The sequence below is a fragment of the Vicia villosa genome, linkage group LG3 (assembly GCF_029867415.1).
Source record: "Vicia villosa cultivar HV-30 ecotype Madison, WI linkage group LG3, Vvil1.0, whole genome shotgun sequence".
Classification (NCBI taxonomy): domain Eukaryota; kingdom Viridiplantae; phylum Streptophyta; class Magnoliopsida; order Fabales; family Fabaceae; genus Vicia; species Vicia villosa.
Window position 1 is genome coordinate 115,681,803 of NC_081182.1, and position 21,569 is coordinate 115,703,371.

The window sequence follows — 21,569 nt, forward strand, 5'->3', positions numbered from 1 at the left end:
ATCTCCAATGGTGCAACTCATTTTTGAGTTTTTTGTGGGACTCATTAAGCCACATCATCTTAAAGCAACTCACTCAATTTTCACTTCAATTGTGCAATTCTAAAGAACCCATATTGGGTCCCACAATTTTACTTTATATATTAATATTTTATTCACATTAAATTTTATCTAATTTAAATAATAATTAAATTATTTAAATTAATATAAAATAAAAATAATTAAAATTAAACATAAATTTAAAATGATAATTAAAATTAATCTCAAATACATGACATATAATTCAAAACAATAAAAATAAATAACATAATAGAATTACTCAAATTTAAATTTCTTCATCCTCGTGTCCAAAACGTTCCCAATTATGTTCGACTAAATCTCCTTGAAGTTGGCGATGAACTTGTTTTTCACGAAGACTTGCTCTTCTTTGTATTCTTGTTGCAAGATTCGGATGAGGACCGTTAAATGTTTCGGTCGTTGAGTTGTTGTTACATGCATTATCATAAGAGTAATCAAAATCACCTCCATATGTGTGTCGTTCGTCTTCGACAATCATGTTGTGCAATATGATGCAAGCATATATGGTATGCTTGAGGGTTTCTATGTGCCAAGCACGCGCTGGACCACGTATTATTGCAAATCAAGATTGAAGCACTCCAAATGCCCGTTCCACATCCTTTCTAGCTGATTCTTAGTGTTGTGCAAATAGTTTTCTCTTTTCTCCTTGCGGCATTGAAATGGTCTTGACAAATGTAGCCCACTCAGAATATATACCATCCGCTAAATAATACCCCATATTATGTAGAGTCCCATTGATTGTATATTGCACAGTAGCAGCACGTTCTTCCAAAATATCGTTAAGCACATTGGATTGGTTTAGCACATTAATGTCATTGTTTGAACCTGCAATACCAAAAAATGCATGCCAAATCCATAAGTCTTGTGATGCCACTATTTCAGCATGATCGTGGGTTTACCATGATCATCTCGACAAAACTGTCATTTCCATGCAACAGGATAATTCTTCCATTCCCAATGCATACAATCAATGGAACCTAGCATGCTTGGAAATCCACGTGACTCCCCCATTTGTAAAAGATGCTCAACATCATTGTTATTAGGCCTTCTTAAATACTCGGCCCCAAATACCTCATTCACGCCCCTTACGAATCTCTCTAAGAACTCAATTGCAGTACTTTCACCAATTCGAACACTAGAAGGAGGTTCAGTTGCATTTGAATTTTCCTTTGCCTTACCTTTTCGTTTTGCCTCCTTTTGTCCCAATGGACGCTCCCTTGGAGATGATGAGTTAAACTCATAACTTGAAGGTGTCTCTGAGTTTGGCGATGTCGTGTATGCACCGCTAACAGAATTCTTTGTTCTCTTTGAAGAATTTCCGGTGGATGCTCCCATCCATTTAGGTTCATCTTTTAAAATCCGCCATGCATACTCAAGATTGAATGGTGCACATTCATCTTGTTCAAAAAAAGCATGTACATTGACTAAGATATCTTTCTCTGATGCCCCACTTTTTTTCACGAACAGCTTGTTTGTAACACCCAACAAATTTATGAACAAGGCCATTTATTCGATGCCATCGAGATTTTAATTGAACTTGTAGCTTTTCTCGTGACTGCCCACGATATTGGTTATAATTATCGGTGATTCTTAACCAAAATCTATCGACTTTTTGATCAACTCCTACAATTGGATCCTTTGAAATACTGAGCCATGATTGCATAAGAAGTGCATCATCTTCCCTTGTAAATACCTCTCAAGGTTTTTTTTTAACATAACGCCTTTGTTCTTTTTCAATTGTAGTATTTTCAATACCAACTTGAGTTGAAAATTGTAGAACTTGGCGTTCAGTCATAAACCCATTTGGTGTTTCGGGTTCATGATGAGAAAAATTCATCCCATGAGTATTTATCTGTGGTCTAAAATAAATATTTGGGTTGTTTGGTGGCGGAAAAAATACGGTAGAGTTTGTTGACGGTGAGGGAAAAATTGATAATTTTGAGGATTAGAATTTTGCTGATTTTGTATGAGATGGAACATAGATTGTTGAAAATTATATTGATTAGGGTCCATTTGACCTTAACAATAATAAATTGAACTAAGAAGATGAAAAATTTGATAAAATATATGATCAATTGAAGGCTAATAAGATGAAATTGTGAGAGAAAAATTTAAAATACTAGGAGTAAGAAATAAATTTATGAGATAAAATTTGACTAACATTTGTTTCTATTTATAACCAAATAAATTATTAAAATAATAAAAATAAAAATAAAAAGAAGCAAAAGAGCCGTTGCAACACAGTTTCCAAATTATATTAATATTTTATTTAAAATTACCGTTGCTTTGCATACGTTGGCATGCGTGGCGGAACTTTAATTTTGCAATTTGCTTCCAACTGGCGTACGAAACGACAATTGATTGTCGTTGGAGATGGCCTAAAGGCTTTAAATTATGTATTCTAATTGAACGCCACCTAGGACTAAAGGTGAAACTACAAAACTGATATTTCTATTATTTATATGTTTTGCTTTAGATTGTAACTTACCAAGACAATAAGAGGTCATCTAAGAGCAACACTATCGGTAGTGTCTTATGATTTTAAAGCCATCCATGTCAGAAAATAGTATTATTTAAATGCAATTGCAATGTTTTTCATATGGCACCGTTGCTTTCGGCAACCACGGTGCTTTGGCTGGTTTTGAATGCTTTTTTCTTTGTTAGCCACAATATGTGATGCCTAAACATGGAATCGTCGTCGGAACTCAACCATCGACAAACAAAATAGAGGAAGAACCAAAAATATCAAGATTCACCACCGATGAGCTTCAAAATGAATAGATAAGGGTTTTAAAAAACCGTTAGCGCATCACTAACATCTCCACCCTAGCAGGGGTTAAGGACGGATCTGAAGGGAACATTGTTTTGCCAAAGTTGGAGGCTACAACTAGGAGGCTAATGGGAATGCTTACACTGTTTAGATCGGCCACACAAAAGCTCGCGAAAAATAGAGCCGACAAAGCAAGCATAGTTGAGGATTTGAATCTAAAATTTTGGCTCTTATATGTAAGTCTTGCACCCCTAAATGCTAAAAATTTAAAAAATTCTTATTAATATTTGTGTCTGCAAAAGCCCATAAAAATGGGACAGATCAGAGCGGACAAGTTAGAGAGTGTATGTCAAAAACATTTGATCAATTCCGTGAAAAAATATGGATAAAACAAACATGTCTAGTAAACCAGGTCCTTTTATCACCTCTAATTGTAACATCAGTATGTCAATTGAATTGATGGAAAGTGAAGAAGAGCTTGGTTAGAGGGATAGCAGAAAAAGTTGTAAGATAGTAGTAGTTCCTATATTATTTTAAGTTAAGAGTTTTTATGATTTTTTTTACATAAGAGGTTCCTTTGCCATTCCTCCCCATTTTGGGGAGAATCAGTTTTTGGCTTGGGTCCCAAAACTCGGCAACTCAAATTGGGGAAACACAATTCAATAAACTTTATGCGCTTCCATCAGCTTCCAGGTTTCTTTCCATCAGCTTTCAGCTGATCCAAACAACGTGTAAAATAAACAATGTATAAAAAACAGGATGCTGACCACCGGTTTAAGAGATTATTAAATATAATAAATGATTTCTAAAATATATAAAATTCTTCAAATTAATCTCTAACATCTCAATATAATAAACTACGTTTACTCTCTAGTGTATTAAAAATTCATCAATTTAGATTCACACTCAGGTTCGAGGCTCAAATATAAGAGCCAAAATTTTAGGTTTGAGCCTTATGAGAATGACGTGAATGACGTGAAGGATCTACGTGAATTTATATACATTTGAAACTACTCATTCTATTTATAAAATTTAGAGACTAAATTAAATAAAATGATAGTTTCAAAATCAAATTGATGGTTTATAAAAATAATATCCCACATCTTCCACCTGCACTAGAACAGAGCATGTACATGAGCTGCATATTACAGTACACCGCAAACTACAAGTATCGTAGTAGAGTTATTACTTAGACCTGTGAGCTTTCTTTCATTTTTCTTCTTTTTAAGTATCATCATTGAAGGCATTACAATATGCAACTACACACAGAACTGAGTCCTAAGTACTGTAACTAAAACTTTAGCCATCTCTTCTCTTTTTCTTTGCTAACAACATCATTTGAGGCAGAGGCGTGAACTGCTTCAGCCTCGGCCAAAGCCTTGCGGGTTTGAACTAATTTTTTCATGGCAGCATCGTAAACAGGCTTTTCTTTTTTGTTTGCTTCTGCCATTTGTTCAAACTTTTGAACCTGCACTTTCAGATCCTTCACATCATTCTCATAAGCAACCAACACCCTCCTATCCACCTTTTTACCTTCCCCTAAGCTTTTACTTTGCTGCTTCTTCATTGATCCGCCATCATTGGAAGCTTCACCGTGCATTGCTAGCTGAGTATTTATTAGTGAAAAGACATCTGGTGCCGATTCTTCCTTTTCTTTTGCGGCACGATTTGCTTCTGCAAATTTCTTCTCGCGTTTTCTTCTACCACCTCTGGTCCGTTTCTTCCTTTGCTTCTCTGTGTTCCCTTCTACTTTATGAGATTTGAGTGCATGATCTAATGACTGCTTTGGTGGTAGGACTTTAACTGGTATTGGATCAACCATACCCTGACCAGTTAAACCTAAGCCCATTCCTTCTCGGTAACCCATATTCGCCATCATTTTGGAAGCTATGCCTCTGGTGTGATTCTCCCACTTTGCAAATATAGCAGTTTCTGTTTGAACACCTTTCTGTAAGTTGGTACTATCCATAAATCCTAAACCTTGTGGCTCCTCTTCCTCGGAGCCACTGTAATCGGATTGTTCTGAGCTGAAATCACTATCTATGTCACTCACATCTGCATATTCAGTTAATACCATATCTTGTGCACCAAGCTTCAAAGAACTTCCATCGTCTCGGAAAACAACTTGTCCAACTCCAGCTTTTTCATCCCATGACTCAAGCTCAGCTTCTCTCCAAATGCCTGCATTTGCATTTGAGACTGCCCATATACTTGACCCCGCATGAGATGGCTTCCAGATTGTTGGGACATATTCCTTAAGGGAGGACAGTTGAACATCAATTCCTGTAAACATAGATAAAGTTGTAACATCACAAAATATATGAACACTAAAATTATAAAAATAACCAACAACCAGATGGTAATTGTAAAAAGTATATCTAGATGCTATGCAGGTATCTAACTCCTTGTATTATCTTATATTATTTTGAATTATCATATATTTTACCCTGTTTGATTGGAATTTAGGAGTGTTAAGAAATGTGGTTAGGCCTAACTCAACCCTACAAAACCGGCTTGTAGGGTGAGGATTGCCCCCACTTATAAGGACATGTTTAGGCCATATATTGTCCGATGTGGGACTCTTAACACACCCCCTCACGCCCAGGACTAGACAACTGGAGCGTGGAAATAAATGGTGGGTGGCCCGATAGCGGAAACCATAGAAGGTGGCCCACCGGATCTTAAACGAGGCTCTGATACCATGTTAAGAAATGTGGTTAGGCCTAACTCAACCCTACAAAACCGGCTTGTAGGGTGAGGATTGCCCCCACTTATAAGGACATGTTTAGGCCATATATTGTCCGATGTGGGACTCTTAACTAATGTAGAGAATTGAATATTTGGTAAAATGCTTGAGTTCCTAATGCACTCAAGTAATTTGATTATATACACACTAGAGAGTAAATACAAGATAAGATTTTCAAGGATGTTGCTAGTTCCTAGATACATGTATGTAATTTTCTAGGCATAGACTCCTAGGTACATGTATTGACTCCTAAATACAAATTTATAATTCCAATATTTTATAATTCCAACACTCCCCCTCAAGCTGGTGATGGATATCAATCATTCCCAGCTTGCAAGTCAATTGATTGAAACGATCAGGTGGCAAGCCTTTTGTTAACACATCTGCTAGTTGATGCTTAGAAGGAATGTAGGATGTAGCTATTAAACCACTGTCTAGTTTTTCCTTGATGAAATGGCGGTCAATCTCAATGTGTTTGGTCCTGTCATGCTGAACAGGATTATGAGCAATACTGATTGTTGACTTGTTGTCACAGAACAACTTCATAGGCCCTTCACATTGTATTTTCAGATCATTTAGAATGATCCTCATCCAAAGTAACTCACAAATTCCTTGAGCCAAAGCTCGAAATTCTGCCTCAGCGCTTGATCGAGCCACTACATTTTGTTTCTTACTTCTCCATGTGACAAGGTTCCCACACAAGAGGGTGCAAAAACCCGAAGTGGATCTTCTATCACTAATTGATCCTGCATAGTCAGCATCGGTGTAGGCTTCTATAGTTAAACTTCCACCTCTTTTGAACAATAGTCCTCTTCCTGGAGTAGCCTTGAGGTATTGCAAGATGCGATCAACAGATTGTAAGTGTCGCATTCTCGGGTCATGCATAAATTGACTCACTACACTGACTGCATAAGCCAAGTCAGGCCTAGTGTGTGCCAGGTAAATCAACTTCCCTACCAACCTCTGATATTGGACTCTGTCAACTTTGGCACTTTCTTCTTCAAGGCTCAACTTGTGGTTTTGCTCTATGGGAACACTTGAAGGTTTGCATCCGAGTTTCCCAGTTTCCTGCAAGAGATCGAGTATATACTTCCTTTGAGATATGAAAATGCCTTGGTTTGAGTAAGCAACCTCAATTCCCAAAAAATACTTGAGTTGTCCAAGGTCCTTCATCTCGAATTCTGCCGATAGTTTTTCCTTTAGCAATTGTTTCTCTGCCTGATCATCTCCTGTAATAATAATATCATCAACATAAACAAGAAGGATAGTCAGTTTTCCTTCATGCGAGTGCTTAAAGAAAAGAGTGTGATCTCCTTGACTCTGCTTGTAGCCTAAGTACACCATTGCTTTTGTGAATCTTCCAAACCATGCTCTAGGAGATTGTTTTAGCCCATATAAGGCTTTCCTCAATCGACACACCTTGTTGGATCCACATGAAGGGCCAAATCCCGGCGGGATTTCCATGTACACCTCTTCTTCTAAGTTTCCATGCAAGAATGCATTTTTGACATCAAATTGTTGTAATTCCCATCCATAGTGAGCAGCAAGAGATAATAAGATTCGAACAGTGTTCATTTTCGCAACTGGAGCAAAGGTTTCCTCATAATCTATGCCATATGTTTGTGTGTATCCTTTTGCTACTAGTCTGGCTTTGTAACGATCAAGAGTACCATCTGATTTGTGTTTGACTGTATAGATCCACCTGCAACCAACGGGTTTCTTGCCTTCCCGTCTATCAACAATCTCCCAAGTTCCATTTTTTTCAAGAGCTTTCATTTCCTCATCCATGGCTTGGACCCAATTTCTATCTTTCAATGCCTCTTGAACAGATGATGGGATGACCACAGAGTCAACTGCAGAAATAAAACTTTGATGCTGCAAGGAAAGATTTTTAGTGGAGACAAATTGAGATATAGGGTATTTGGCACATGACCTTTTCCCTTTCCTTAAAGCAATAGGCAAATCATCTGTATTAGTGTCGCAAGTGTCAGAGCTATGGGAATCACTAATAGGATTATGAGTTTCAACACTTACCTCCGGTTCTGGCAATTGGAGTTGTGTTTGGAGCAGGTCGGGCTTACTTCTTCTTTGATACACCAAGGTTGGCTCACCAGCCTTAGTTTTTGTTGGTATAGAAGATGATGGTTCCTGCAAAACAGACGACAAAGGAGGGACAAAAATAGAAGCAGGCGACTCAGATTCTGTATTTGGAGAAGCAGGATCAATAATAGGAGGATCAGTAATAGGACTTGACACAGGATTCACAGCCGACTCGGGAGACTCAATTGTAGGACCGGTAATAGGACTTATGAGAGGAGTCATGGGCAACTCTGGTAGGACTAAAAATTCGGAATCAGATTCTACATTCTGAATGCTCTCCCCCTGAAGCTGAGGACGAGAGAAGTAGGCTAAATTCTCATGAAACGTGACATCTTTAGAGACAAAGTACTTACGACTAGGAGGATGATAGCATTTGTATCCTCTCTTGTTTGGGGGATAGCCAACAAAGATGCATCTGGCTGCACGGGGGTCCAACTTACTTCGGTGTTGTTTATGGATATGGACAAAGGCAACACAACCAAATACTCGAGACTCGAGACTCTGCAAAATAGAAACAGAAGGAAACCGTGAAGTCATAAACTGAACAGGACTGACATTACCTAACATGCGAGATGGAACTCGATTAATCAAGTAGGCAGCTGTCAAAACGGCTTCTCCCCAATATGAATTGGGAACTGCCATTTGGAAGAGAATGGCTCGAGCAACTTCAAGTAAATGACGATTCTTTCTTTCTGCAACACCATTTTGTTGTGGGGTGTCGACACATGTAAATTCATGAACTATTCCTCGTTGACTGGTAAAATTTGAAAGGATGTGATTGGCATACTCTTTGCCATTGTCAGAGCGGATTCTTTTAATCCCCTTGCCAAATTGTGTTTGTACCATATTTAAAAAACTAATAAACAATTCCGGTGTTTCTGATTTATCCTTCATCAAGAAAATCCAAGTTGCTCGAGTACAATCATCAATAAATGATACAAACCATTTAGCACCCGAAATATTAGAAATAGGTGCTGGTCCCCATACATCAGAATGTATGAGATCAAAAGGTTCAACACTTCTATTAGAACTAGGAGTAAAAGAGACACGATGATGTTTAGCTAACTCACAAACGTCACATTTAAAAGACTCAACTGAATGATGTAAAAATAAAGAAGGAAACATAGACTTAACTAAAGAGAATGGTGGATGACCAAGACGTTTGTGCTGAAGCCAAATTTGTGCGGCGGAATGAGAAGAGGACATCGAAGACTCAGTCTGCAAGTAGGAAGCCAACACCTTCGAACAATTTGGTTCATTAGATAGGTAGTACAACCCTCCCTTTTCCTTAGCAACTCCAATTGTCTTCCCCGTGGTAAGATCCTGAAAAACACAATAAGAAGTGAAAAATATTACTTTACAGTTCTGATCACGGGTGAGTTTACGAACAGATATTAGGTTGTGAGAGAGTGTGGGAACATGTAGCACATCCTGTAATTGAAGTGAAGGTTGCAAGTTAACACTCCCAGAGCCATCAATACGAGCATAAGAACCATTAGCAACCGTAACATAACGGTTCTTCTCAGAGGAGGTGTAAGATGAAATCCAACTGGGATTGAATGTCATATGGTCGGTGGCACCAGAGTCCAAAATCCAAGCATTCTTAGGGATTTTATCGCAAACACTAAAGGATTGAGAGCATACGCTCAAGCCGGTCGTCGGTCGAGAACAACTACCAAAAGGCTTACTGACAGAGTCAAGTATAACCTTTAAATGATTCACCTCATCCTCGGTGAATGATAAAGAGTAATCAGCATAATTTTTTTTAGCCATTAGAAACAAGCTAAAAATAAAAATAACAAGAAGATGAAATATTCCTCAAGAGGGGCCTACAAGACAGCAATGAAGGGTTGACAGATGAAAGAAATAAAGAGGGGTTTGAGTGAGGTGTTTCGGACAGTGTAACAAGGCTGCAATGAAGGGTAACAAGGCTGCAATGAAGGCAGAAAAAAAAAATTGCAATGAAGGGTAACAAGGCTGCAATGAAGGCGGAAAAATTGTCACGATGAAGGTGACTTAGGATTTACCGAAATGAAGACGGCTAGGGTTTATGCGGAAGCAAGTCTCTCAAGATCGAGAGCTCTGATACCATGTAGAGAATTGAATATTTGGTAAAATGCTTGAGTTCCTAATGCACTCAAGTAATTTGATTATATACACACTAGAGAGTAAATACAAGATAAGATTTTCAAGGATGTTGCTAGTTCCTAGATACATGTATGTAATTTTCTAGGCATAGACTCCTAGGTACATGTATTGACTCCTAAATACAAATTTATAATTCCAATATTTTATAATTCCAACAAGGAGCTTAGTTCTAGTATAAATAAGTGTTGGTGCTTAGTTTTTTTTGTGTATTGTCAATCATATCAAACTATAATAACAACTCCAACTCCATGTCTTTATTTTTTTTCTCTTGCCTCTTCATCTGAAATCTCATAACCTCAACAGCAGTAAAACTGTAAAACAGAAACCACGCATTTGAAAATAGACTTATGGTATACTAAAAACCCAGATTAAAGGGGGTGTGAGATTTATTCTGGAACAAAAAATAAATAAGGGGATTTCTTAACATCTAACACTTCATATTCTCAAACACAAAGGAAAAATCAATTGCATTAACAGAACTACGTCTGTAATTTGTTTATGTTTTCTTTCATAGACTAATTCTCCAATGCTGAGTATATGTCTTAATGCATTTAGAAACTAAGGTATATGGAAGCAACTGAGTGAGAGAAGCAGGGAAACATTTCACCCCAATGCCACAAACATTTGAGTCAGGAAAGGATTACCATTTTAAAAGAAAAATCCGAACACATAGCTCACTGAATCTAAATTTGTTGTACAAGATATCTTAGGAAAAGGCAGAGAAGTAAAGAAGAGGACAAAAAAGCCACACAATTGAGGCCTGTGTGTTTATGAAAGGAAGGGAGAAAAGAGTGCATACGCAAAATTGGTTAGCCGAAAGTGAAGGAAAAAACAGAATGGACAGCTGGCAGGACTGGATTGGAGAAGGAAAGTGTGAGAATCATTGAAGAATAAAAGGAGTATATAGATGGAGAACAGAATAACGTAGGCATATGAGGCGAGTGTATTCTCAGACTTGAGGATATCATTGCTATTTCTTTATTACAATTTCCTATATCAATTCTGCAAAGAGGTTATTCCTCCATCCTCTGTAATCCATTACTCTTTCATTTCCATACACGGGGTCTCTGAATTGAGATTAACAACATCCAAATATTTATCTTTAATCCTTTTGTTAGCTCTAAGACTATCATACCTCCTTGATCTAGGTGAAAGTAGACAAGCCACCGACATATTTTAAGATATTAAGCAAAATCTAAACCTCGTAATGGAACAGCATTTTAAGATAATAAAATTGAATGTTTCCCTTGTAACGGTAACCAAAGTAAACATAAAGTAAAACATAGGCCCCAAAAGTTTATTCACGTGTACAAGCTCCCAGATCTGAACAAAGACTTGAACCAACAACTTAGCAAGGAAAAAATGGTACATATAGTCAGCGAATATCTGCACTTAAAAGTGCAAGTATATCACTAAAGTTTAGTGAAAGAGTTGATTAAAACGAGATCCATGTGATTTTACCTATAATCAATTTGATTTTGTCAAATTTCCTAAATATCAGCAGCTTACCATGGGATAGGCGACAGTTACTACCAAATCGACACCGCTGTTGTAAAAAGAACTTGCACATCTGCACTTTGGTGTTCTAGTGTTAGTACATGGAAGGAAAAACAATTGATTTCATCGAATAATCTGGAACCTAAATTTTGGTGAATGCAAATGCTAGGATGAATATCTTCAAAGTAGCAATTCCATTCTACTTCACACACATATATTATTCATATAATGTTCAATCAGAATAAGTTTTAGTGATTTACATTATCTTATAAGGTAATTAATGGCAGATGAGGTCACTGAAATCCATGAGAACATTTAAGGCTAAAGTTGTCGGACGAAGAAACAAGACACAAAGAATGACAGAGAGAAAATCAATAAGCACAATAAGGGGCTTTTTAACTTCCACATTTAAGTAGTTAAGAAATATTTGCGAGATTTGTCTGGCATTTTACTAATTTAATACATGAAAAAATTTATAAAGGATGTTACATGAAATATTTAATGATATGTAAAATGTACTATTTTCATAAAAATGATTCTTTGTTGTATTTTATTCCATAGTATTCCAAACACTAGAAAAAAAGTTGAAATTGGGTAATAGCAGAAAATAGTCTCTGTAAGGGTTTCGAAAGCTGTGTCAGGAGAACTGCCAGTCTACATTCACAAAACACTGGTATAAAAAAATATGACAAATTAGTTGCTAAAAATCAAACTCAAAATATTCCACCATTTGAGAGAATTGCTTTCATATTTTCATATATTTAAATTGTGTATTACAGTTGTTATCTGTATAGACAGATTCTACGGATTTAGACTTGTGTTATCCTGCACTCAGATCTAACTAGCCTGAGACAGATATACTCATGTGGCATTCTATTTTGACATGTGTTGTAATACAGCTGTCACGCGGCTGGCTAGAACCAACAGAAAACTAGATATGCTTATCTAACACACACACACACACCCTCAAGATCAGGGTGAGTTTTCTTAGGAACAGGGGAAACCACCTTGAGCTTGGTATGAAAGCCAAAAACTTCTCATTGGAAAGAGGTTTTGTAAGGCTATCAGCTATTGGATCAGACCTAGGGATATATGCACCACTTCAAGTTCAAGCTTCTTGGCAAGAACCTTTCCCTGACAAAAAGTAAGTCTATCTCCATGTCTTTTGTTCTGGCATGCAGAACTGGGTGGTGTGCCATGGCTACTGCGATGTGGTTGTCATAGTTAACAGTGGAACGGGCGAGAGGAACCTGTAATTCATGGAACAGAGTCTGAACCCAGAGCATTTCAGCAGTAGTGAGAGCAAGACTTCAATATTCAGCCTCTGCCCTTGATCTTGCAACAACAGTCTGCTTACAAGACCACCAAGAGATCTGGTGTGGAACAAAGAAGAAAGCGGGGAAAGAAATTGATCTGTGATCCTTAGAATCAGCAGCTCAATCTGCATCACAAAATCCTGATAAAGAGATAGGTATGTGAGAAGAGGCAGGTGAGAGGAGAAGTCCAAGATGCAGTGCCGTGAAGATATCGTAGAATTCTTTTGACAGCTTGCCAGTGAGTGTCCAAAGGATTTTCCCCAATTTGGCAAACTTCGTTGACAGAGTAGCTCAATTCAGGTCTGGAAATAGTAGCATACTGTAAGGAACCCACCAGTGATCTGAAAAGGGTGGGAAAATAGAACTGAGCAGAACTAGTTCTGGAGAGTTTGAAACTGGGTGTAAGGAACAGGATTTGTTTCATGCATAGCCATATTTAACAGCAGATACTGGATATATTTGGTTTGAGGGAGAATGAGTGATCCTGTGGAATGTAACTTTACCTTAATGCCAAGAAAACAATCAAGGTCAGATAGAACCAACTGGTGTATTATTACTGAAAATGGGGAAGAATCACCTTAGATTGTAAACAAAGGAAGCACTTCGAGGGTCTGCCTGTCTCCCAATGCCAAAAGGCCTTCTTCCTCTCAAATGATGAGATGCTGCCCTCTCTAATCCTCTTATCTATTTATAGGCAGCAAGTCTTATTTGGCCTAACTACCTCTCAACAAAACTACTAACTACCCATTGACTAACTAACCAACTACTTAACTAGCAAGTAACAACTTCTTAACTAATAATAGCAGATCTATCAGTCACCTAGCTGTTTTAGTGAGAAGGAGCTGTTTAGTTTGTGAGTCACGAATTGCAGCAATGTTGTAGAGTTGCCAATAAGTATTAATTACATCCACATAGTTCAAAAGGTAAGTAACAGTGGAATTAAAGGTGTAGGTAAACAAAGATGGATTACATTTGCTTTCTTTGAAGCCAAAATTTAGTAGTGCTTCTCAAGCAATTAAACCATTGTCTACATCTGTTTAAGGCATTAGAGGGCCGTGTGCAAGCAACAAACTAAAGAAGAGTCATTAGAAGTGAATCCTGTGGGCTGTTCCATATGAACTTCATCAAGAACCCCATTCAAGAAGGAATTATTGACATTTAGTAGCTTGATTGGCCATTTGTAAGTGATGGCTAGGGTTAAAATAAGGCAAATAATCACAGGCATAATTACAAGAGAGAATGTTTCATGGAAGTCTAAACCATGAAGTTGATGAAATCCTTTAGCAACTAGCCTTGGCTTGTACTTATTGACAGTGCCATCAGCATTTTCGTTTATCCTAAAGACCCATTTACACCCAATGGCTTTCCCATTAGGTGGCATTTTTAAGTAAGGCGTTGTATTCTTCCTAAATGGCTGAGCGCCGTTTAGGATCTTTCAGGGCTTGTTTGGCAGTTTTAGGTTCATTTAGGATCTTTCAGAGCTTGCTTGGAAGTTTTAGGTTCAGTGTCAGTAAGAAAAACTGATGGATGAAGGTAAGGTAAGGGAATCCAAGATCAGGTTTGGTTTACATGGAATGAGTGTTTTGAGGTTGGATTGGTGGGACATGAATGGAGGAAGGTGAGGAAGTGGTCATAGGGGTTGTGGTACTATGATTTGCGGAATATGCAGTGGGAGGACTAGGAGGCGGTGGTACAGTATTTGTTGAAGAATAAAGTGAAGATATGGACCTATTGAAGGAATGGTTAGTTGATGGCTGATTGGGAGTAGTAATGGGGGAAGGTTGTTGATGAGAAATACGATGTGAGAAATGTGAGGAAACTAAAGGAATGGGACTAAGAGATGGAGAAATCTAGACTCGGATTTAGTGAAAAACATATCAAGATAGGGAAACCTAGACTCATTGAACAAGACATTTTTATATAGAGAGAGATGTCCACAGGTGAGAGACATTTGTAACCCTTGAGAGAGGTATAGTAACCTAAAAATACACTCGTGTCGTGAGACCTAAAGTCAAATTTGTGCGGATTATAAGGCTTTAACAAAGGGAAACTAGCACGGCAAAATACTTTTAAGGAATCTGTAATCAAGATGCTGACCAAATAGAGTAAAGTAAGGAGAAGCTTGATCAATTGAAGATGAGGGGAGTCTATTAATAAGATAGAACAGATAAATAGAACCCAGATGTGTTAGAATCTTGCGATTGTGGTGCTTGAGAAGATGCGTGCTGAATAGATACATCAAGTCCAAAGGACGAAGGATCTCCAGAGTTTTTTGATTGAGTGAGATTAATTGATGTGTTTTCAACATGAGAAGATTTCTTGAACTTCTCATTACAAATTTCATGAGCAAGAAGTAATGCCTCAACTTCTTCAAGTTGAATTAACTTGAATTTATTCTCAATCAAGATATTACAAGTCCAGCCTCTTGAGTTGGGCCTTCCAAAACGACATCAATGAGTTGTTGTGGTGGAATGGGATCACCAACGAATACAGGTGAATCAAGAGCGCTTTGATCCAAAGAAGGTACTCTTCTACAGGAGGATCAGTAGCTCAAAGTTTAGAACAGAGAGGCCACACTTTCGCACACGTGAGTTTTTGGAAATGGTCGTGAATTCACTTCCAAAGCTAGTATGCATGAGTAGAACCTAGCACACATGTCATAATAGAACCAATAAAGGTCGATTGTAACCATGACAAAAGCCATTGATCCTGCAGAATCCAAGGATGATACTCTGGATTTTCAGTGTTGGAAGCTGACCAGCACTTCAAATAAACTGAGGAAGTTTTAAAGATTGTGAGCATTGATGACTAGCTCAACTTGTTGACGCCCAAACTAAGAAGTTCTTCTCATCAAGCTTCTTGGAAATTCTCCGCAAGAATTTGACGCTTCATTTGAAGACGGAGGAATTACCATCAGGGAGGTAGACAAATAGGTGGATTCTATGGTGGATGACGAGGAGGAGGATTTCTGGACGCTGTTGATCAAACCGGACTCTGTCATACCATGTTAAAGGAAAGGAAAATTTAGTTAATCACTTTCATAAAGTTAAGAGTCTTACATTGGGTGGGATATGGCCTAAAAATATGTTTATAAATGGGGACAATCATCATCTTTCAAGTTGGTTCGGTTTAGTAAGGATGAGTTAGGCTCACTGCACTTTCTCCAAATTATGCTATTAGGTTCAAACCTATAAATAATTTCTATATGATATCTAAAATTACACCCGCTCACGGAAGAACCCTTTGGATTTCAAGTGTGAACAACACACAAGATCACCTATATCGGTTTAGTAAGGATGAGTTAGGCCCACTGCACTTTCTCCAAATTATGCTATTAGGTTCAAACCTATAAATAATTTCTATATGATATCTAAAATTACACCCGCTCACGGAAGAACCCTTTGGATTTCAAGTGTGAACAACACACAAGATCACCTATATCGGTTTAGTAAGGATGACTTAGTCAGAGTACACAATTCCAAATGCTTGGGTTGAAACCTATAAATGATATTTATATGATATCTAAAACTACACCAACTCCCGAAAAACCCTTTAGACCCAAGCGTGAACAACGCAAAAGATCACCTATATTGTGCTTAAATTCAACTTTCATAATAATAATTTGGATTATCAAGAATAAAACTCTAGATCACTGGGACACCATACCATGAATCACTATCCCCAAGGGTTTAAATTGTGAGAGGAAAACACATGATCATGTTTTGATTTAGTCTAGTGAGGAGTTACACTTAAACTATGAGAACATGTAGCAGATCACTTTCCTTATTTACTAGACGGTTAAAGGTGTTTTTATTTAGTCTAGTGAGGAGTTACACTTAAACTATGAGAACATGTAGCAGATCACTTTCCTTATTTACTGGACAGCTAAAGGTGAAGAGCAAAGGGGGTATTCAAATCAGCATATGTGAACTTATCATTTGCTTTTTTTTATGCTTCTAAATAAATCTTAGAAAATTAGAAATAGGGTGTAATACCCATCATATGCATGAGTTGCATATTTCTCCCCTTCTATATATTAGATTCAATCTAAAAATTGGCAAACTATTGCTATTTAAAGCTCCCTTATTTTCTAACTAGTTGCAGTAGAGGAAATTGAAGAGGAGAAAAACTATATGTTAAAACTATATTTGTTAAAACTAACTAGTTTAGATTGAGTGGGATATTTTATGTGTTTTCAACACGAGAAGATTTCTTGAACTTCTCACTAAGCGTTTCATGAGCAAGAAGTAATGCCTCAACTTCTTCAACTTGAATTAACTTGACTTTATTCTCAATCAAGTTATTATAGGTCCAATCTCTTGAGGTAGGCCTTCCAGAATAACATCAATGTGTTGTTGTGGTGGAATGGGATCCCCAATGAATGCAAATGAATCAATGAGCTCTTTGATGTAAAGAAGATACTCTTCTACAGACAATCATTGGCTCAAAGTCTAGAATAGTGTTGTCACACTTTCACAGGTGAGTTTTTGGAAGTGACCGTGAATTCACTTCTAAAGCTAGTATGCATGAGTAGAACCTAGCACACGCATCATAATAGAACCAGTTAAGGTCGATTGTAACCACGACAAAAGCCATTGATCTTGGCAAATCCAAGGACGATACTCTGGATTTTTAACGTTGGACGCTAATCAGCACTTCAAATAAACTAGGGAGGAATTAATGGAAAAAAGGATGAAGTTTTTAAGATTGTGAGCATTGATGATTGGCTCAACTTGTTGACGCCCAAACTAATAAGTTCTTCTCGTCAAGCTTCTTGGAAAGTTTCAGCAAGAATTTGACACGAGGCAGATCTTCATTGGAAGACGGAGGAATTACCATCACGAAGGTAGACAAATAGGTGGATTGTGTGGTGGAGTAAGAGGAGGGGGATTTTCGGACGCCATTGATCAAATTGCATGTTAAAGGAAAGGAAAATTGAGCTAATCACTTTCCTACAGTTAAGAATCTTACATTGGATGAGATATGCCCTGAAAATATGTTTATAAATGTGGACAATCATCATCTTTCAAGTTAGTTTAGTAAGCATGAGTTAACCCGACTGCACTTGTCCAAATGTTTACGCTATTAGGTTCAAACCTATAAATAATTTCTATATGATATCTAAAAATACACCCACTCACGGAAGAACCCTTTGGATTTCAAGCGTGAACAACACAAAAGATCACCTATATCAGTTTAGTAAGGAAGGAAGACTTAGGTTGAGTGCACTTTTCCAAAGGCTAAGGTTGAAACCTATAGATGATAGGGTTAATAGTAGTTTACCCCCCTGTAATATGAGCGTGTTTCGGTTTACCTCCACCGTTGCCAGAGGCAGGTTTTGGCAACGGTTTTTTTGAAAAAACCGTTGCCAAAAGTAGGGAGGGGGGAAAAGCAAAATTCGCTAATATTATAGGGGGGGTGAACTACTATTAACCCTAGATGATATTTATATGATATCTAAAAATACACCAACTCCCGAAAAACCCTTTGGATTTCAAGCGTGAACAACGTACAAGATCACCTACATTGTGCTTAAATTCAACTTTCATAATAATAATTTGGATTACCAAGGATAAAACTCTAGATCACTTGGACACCATACCATGAATAACTATCCCCAAGACTTTAAATTGTGAGAGAAAAACACATGAACGTGTTTTTATTTTGTCTAGTGAGGAGTTACACTAAACTGTGACAACATATAGCATATCACTTTCCTTATTTCGAAACGGCTAAAGGTAAAGAGCAACAGGGGTATCCAAATCAGCATATGTGAACTAATTTTCTTTTTTCGCTACTTCTAAATAAATCTTAGAAAATTAGAAATAGAGGGGTATCCAAATCAGCATATGTGAACTAATTTTCTTTTTTCGCTACTTCTAAATAAATCTTAGAAAATTAGAAATAGAGCGTAATACCCATCATATGCATGTGTTGCATATTTTTTCCCTTTTATATATTAAGATTCAATCTAAAAATTAGCGAACTATTGTTATTTCAAGCTCCCTTATTTTCTTAGGAAATTGAAGGAGAGAAGAACTACATTGGTTCAAACTAACTAGTTTTAGCAAGATTAATAAATTTTTTTAAAAAACGTTGTATAAAAAGTGTATAAAAAAAACAACATTAGTTAAAAATATAAAGTAGAATATTGCAATATACATCTCTTCACAAAAATAGAAGAAACAGCAGAAATAAATTTATCATTTGCCTTTTTCTCTACTAAATATATCTATGAAAATTTAAAATAAAGCATACTACCAATCATATGCTTGTATCTCATCACCTATTTTTCCCCATCTATATATTAGATTAAACTCAAAATTTGGCAAACTGCTGTTATTTCAAGCACCCTTAGTTTTTATTTGTTACATTAGAGGACATGGAGGAGGAGAAAAACTATATTATTGTTAGTTAAAACTATAAAATAGAATAATGCAATATACATTTTGTCACCAAAATATAAGAAAGAGATACACTTGACTAAAAATAATCTTGCATACCAGCATATTGTCAGATGTAGGAGTAAGAAATGAAATCTTTGCCACTGAATTATCCAATTGCAGCACTTGACCATGGTACCAACGTCCATCTTTGTAACGAAATCTACATTTAGATCCAACAGAAAAGCCTTTTTCTTCTAGTGGCTCTGGTTCAACATCAGCAGGATCAAGGGGCTCTACTTTCTCTTCTTCCGCAAAAATATTAGTACTTCGCAGCACTGCGTCTGCTTCAGATAATAATCTTGAACGCTTTAAGTGAAGAAGTCCTTCCTCAGCATCCTTAATAGCCTGAACAAGCTCCTCATGAACCTGCGATATCGAACAATCTTAAGTTATTTATGCACAGCACAGCAGTTAACCCTAAACATACATATAACAGCTAACCAACAACAACTCAAATGGATTTTCCAATTCATGTCAATGCAGAAGAAATAAAACCCTAATAATGACACAAACAATTAAACATATCAGAAATAATATACTACAGTACAATTCAATGAGATAATAGAGATTTAATGAACAGCACAAGAATTGAAATTGAAGATATAGGGTTGCAGAATCGTTACATACCTCGAGGAGTTCGGAATTGGTTGGATCAAGGAGAAGAGCGTCATCGATAGCAGTGAGAGAATCTCTTTGCTCGTGCAATTGGAGTTCTAGTTGGTTCTCAAGAACCCTCTCTTCTTCGCTACCCATTTCTACCAGGCGATACAATAAAATCCAACTACCATGCACACCGCACTTTCTCCTTCTTTTCCTTTCTCTTCCTTCACCTCTCTTAATTTCTTTTGTCAGTTATATATAAGAAAAAATTTCAAAAGATTAAGCATTCAATACATTATCAAAAAAATTATAATAAGTTTAATTTTTTTTTTCACGGGATATAATGAGTTTAATTGTTAAGTGTAAAGAAATTTGTAATGTAAATGCATATCATAAGTAATTCATAAGGTTATTTTAGAAGTGGTGAAAATAAAAGTTAAATATTTATAAAATATATGTTTGGTAAAATGTAATTGTTAGGTAAAGCTTGGCACCTTCCAACACATCACAATTAGTAAAAACAAAATTTTAAATGTGGCTATGAATAAAATTCTAAAATAACTCTTTTTTTTAGTTTAAAAGTCAGAAATATTTGAAAATTGACTAGTAGAACCAGAGTTGATTGGTAAATAAGGAGGCAGAGTTGATTGTAGTGGTTTTTTCAATGTGGTAGATAGAAGATTGACTTGTAAGGTTGACACTTTAATGTTTAAGTCAGTAAGAGAATGAAAAGTGATGTGCGGATGAGAATGGATTTGAATACCTGAGAAATTGTGTAATTTTTCTCTTAAATAGAAGAAGTAGTTGACAACTAAAAGCGTTGAATAAGGCGCGAAACGCAGTCAGCCGTCAGATTGGTCTGGGCAGCCAGCAAAGCTCCCTTGGATTAAATCATTTATTTCTAAAAAAGGAGAAGATATACATGTTCTACGCACTTCTACCGTTTCCACTTTATCATTGGGTCATTCGCCTTTAGGCTTTTCAAACAGTCTAGAACAATTGTTTCCCAAATTATTTTTTTATTATTCCCCCAGGCTCTTGTTTTTACTTTGTAGGACGAGGGTTTGCAATACGTGTTCCTACCCGACCACTGGATCCGGAAACGTGAGGCCTTTGATCGGATGTCATGGCCATCAGGAACACGCGCTTTTAATGTTTTTCTTGTAATAGATAATGTTTTGTTTGAAATGACTCCCAAGTGTCCCTGGCTAGTTTGGTCATGATTGTAACATCCCGATTTTATTAGTTATTTATTTTATTATTTCATTTGGTGTTTTATTAATTATTTACTTATTTAATTATTATGTGGTATAATAACTATTTGACTATTTAACTGTGTGTTATTATGCTAATTAGTTATTTGAGCTATTAGTATAATAATAAGATAATATGCTATTGGGCCTAATAATTGAGAATAGAAATAGTAAGTGAATGGGTAGCTAAGCCCATTAGACTTAAGAAAGATAGTAAGAAGGAAATTAGGTTTAGTTGTCATAATTATCATTTGAGAGAAAGAGAGAGCTCGAGAGAAAAGGAGAAAAGAGAAAATGTGGAACTAGAAGAAGAAAGAGGTTCTTCAAGAGGTAAGGGTTTGACTTCATGTTATTATGGTTGTATGTAGTCTTATGCAATGAGTAGGATACATGTTTAGGATTGGGTGTTTCAATTGATGGGGTTTTGGAATAGTTAGGGTTTTGATATAAACTCTTGAATTGATGATGAAATAGGAGAAATTGAGGTGATAGGTTAGTACCTATAAAGAGTAATGCATTAGGTTGTTGTTGTATACTGATAATATGGTGTTTTATGGGTGTATTTTGGACCTATAACATGTAACACTCGTATTTGGTTTTGCGTTAGAAGTGCTGAAA

The 21,569-nt window shown here is 36.7% G+C and overlaps 2 protein-coding genes across 2 annotated transcripts; both read right to left on the reverse strand.

Moving 5' to 3' along the window:
- Positions 1-322: 322 nt before the first annotated feature.
- LOC131658842 (uncharacterized) lies at positions 323-1,581 on the reverse strand. The gene is made up of 3 exons (XM_058928093.1): positions 1,041-1,581; positions 772-900; positions 323-615 (listed from the first exon to the last, which is right to left on the reverse strand). Exons 1-3 carry the CDS (start codon positions 1,579-1,581, stop codon positions 323-325), a joined length of 963 nt encoding a protein of 320 aa, XP_058784076.1.
- A 2,324-nt stretch (positions 1,582-3,905) lies between these two features.
- LOC131662377 (zinc finger CCCH domain-containing protein 18-like) lies at positions 3,906-20,015 on the reverse strand. The gene is made up of 4 exons (XM_058932146.1): positions 19,726-20,015; positions 19,156-19,464; positions 11,349-11,409; positions 3,906-5,128 (listed from the first exon to the last, which is right to left on the reverse strand). The coding sequence occupies exons 1-4, from the start codon at positions 19,849-19,851 to the stop codon at positions 4,137-4,139; spliced, it is 1,488 nt and encodes a 495-aa protein (XP_058788129.1). The 5' UTR covers positions 19,852-20,015; the 3' UTR covers positions 3,906-4,136.
- Positions 20,016-21,569: the final 1,554 nt, after the last annotated feature.

Coding starts and splice junctions, on each gene's coding strand:
- LOC131662377 (XM_058932146.1), bottom strand. CDS start 19,851: ATGGGTAGCGAAGAAGAGAGGGTTCTTGAGAACCAACTAGAACTCCAA. Junction 11,410..19,155: donor CTACATCTGACAATATGCTG/GTATGCAAGATT, acceptor ACCAAAGTGCAG/ATGTGCAAGTTCTTTTTACA. Junction 5,129..11,348: donor TAACTGTCGCCTATCCCATG/GTAAGCTGCTGA, acceptor CTATGTTTACAG/GAATTGATGTTCAACTGTCC.
- LOC131658842 (XM_058928093.1), bottom strand. CDS start 1,581: ATGGCCTTGTTCATAAATTTGTTGGGTGTTACAAACAAGCTGTTCGTG. Junction 901..1,040: donor CATGCTAGGTTCCATTGATT/GTATGCATTGGG, acceptor TTGGTATTGCAG/GTTCAAACAATGACATTAAT. Junction 616..771: donor GGGGTATTATTTAGCGGATG/GTATATATTCTG, acceptor TACGTGGTCCAG/CGCGTGCTTGGCACATAGAA.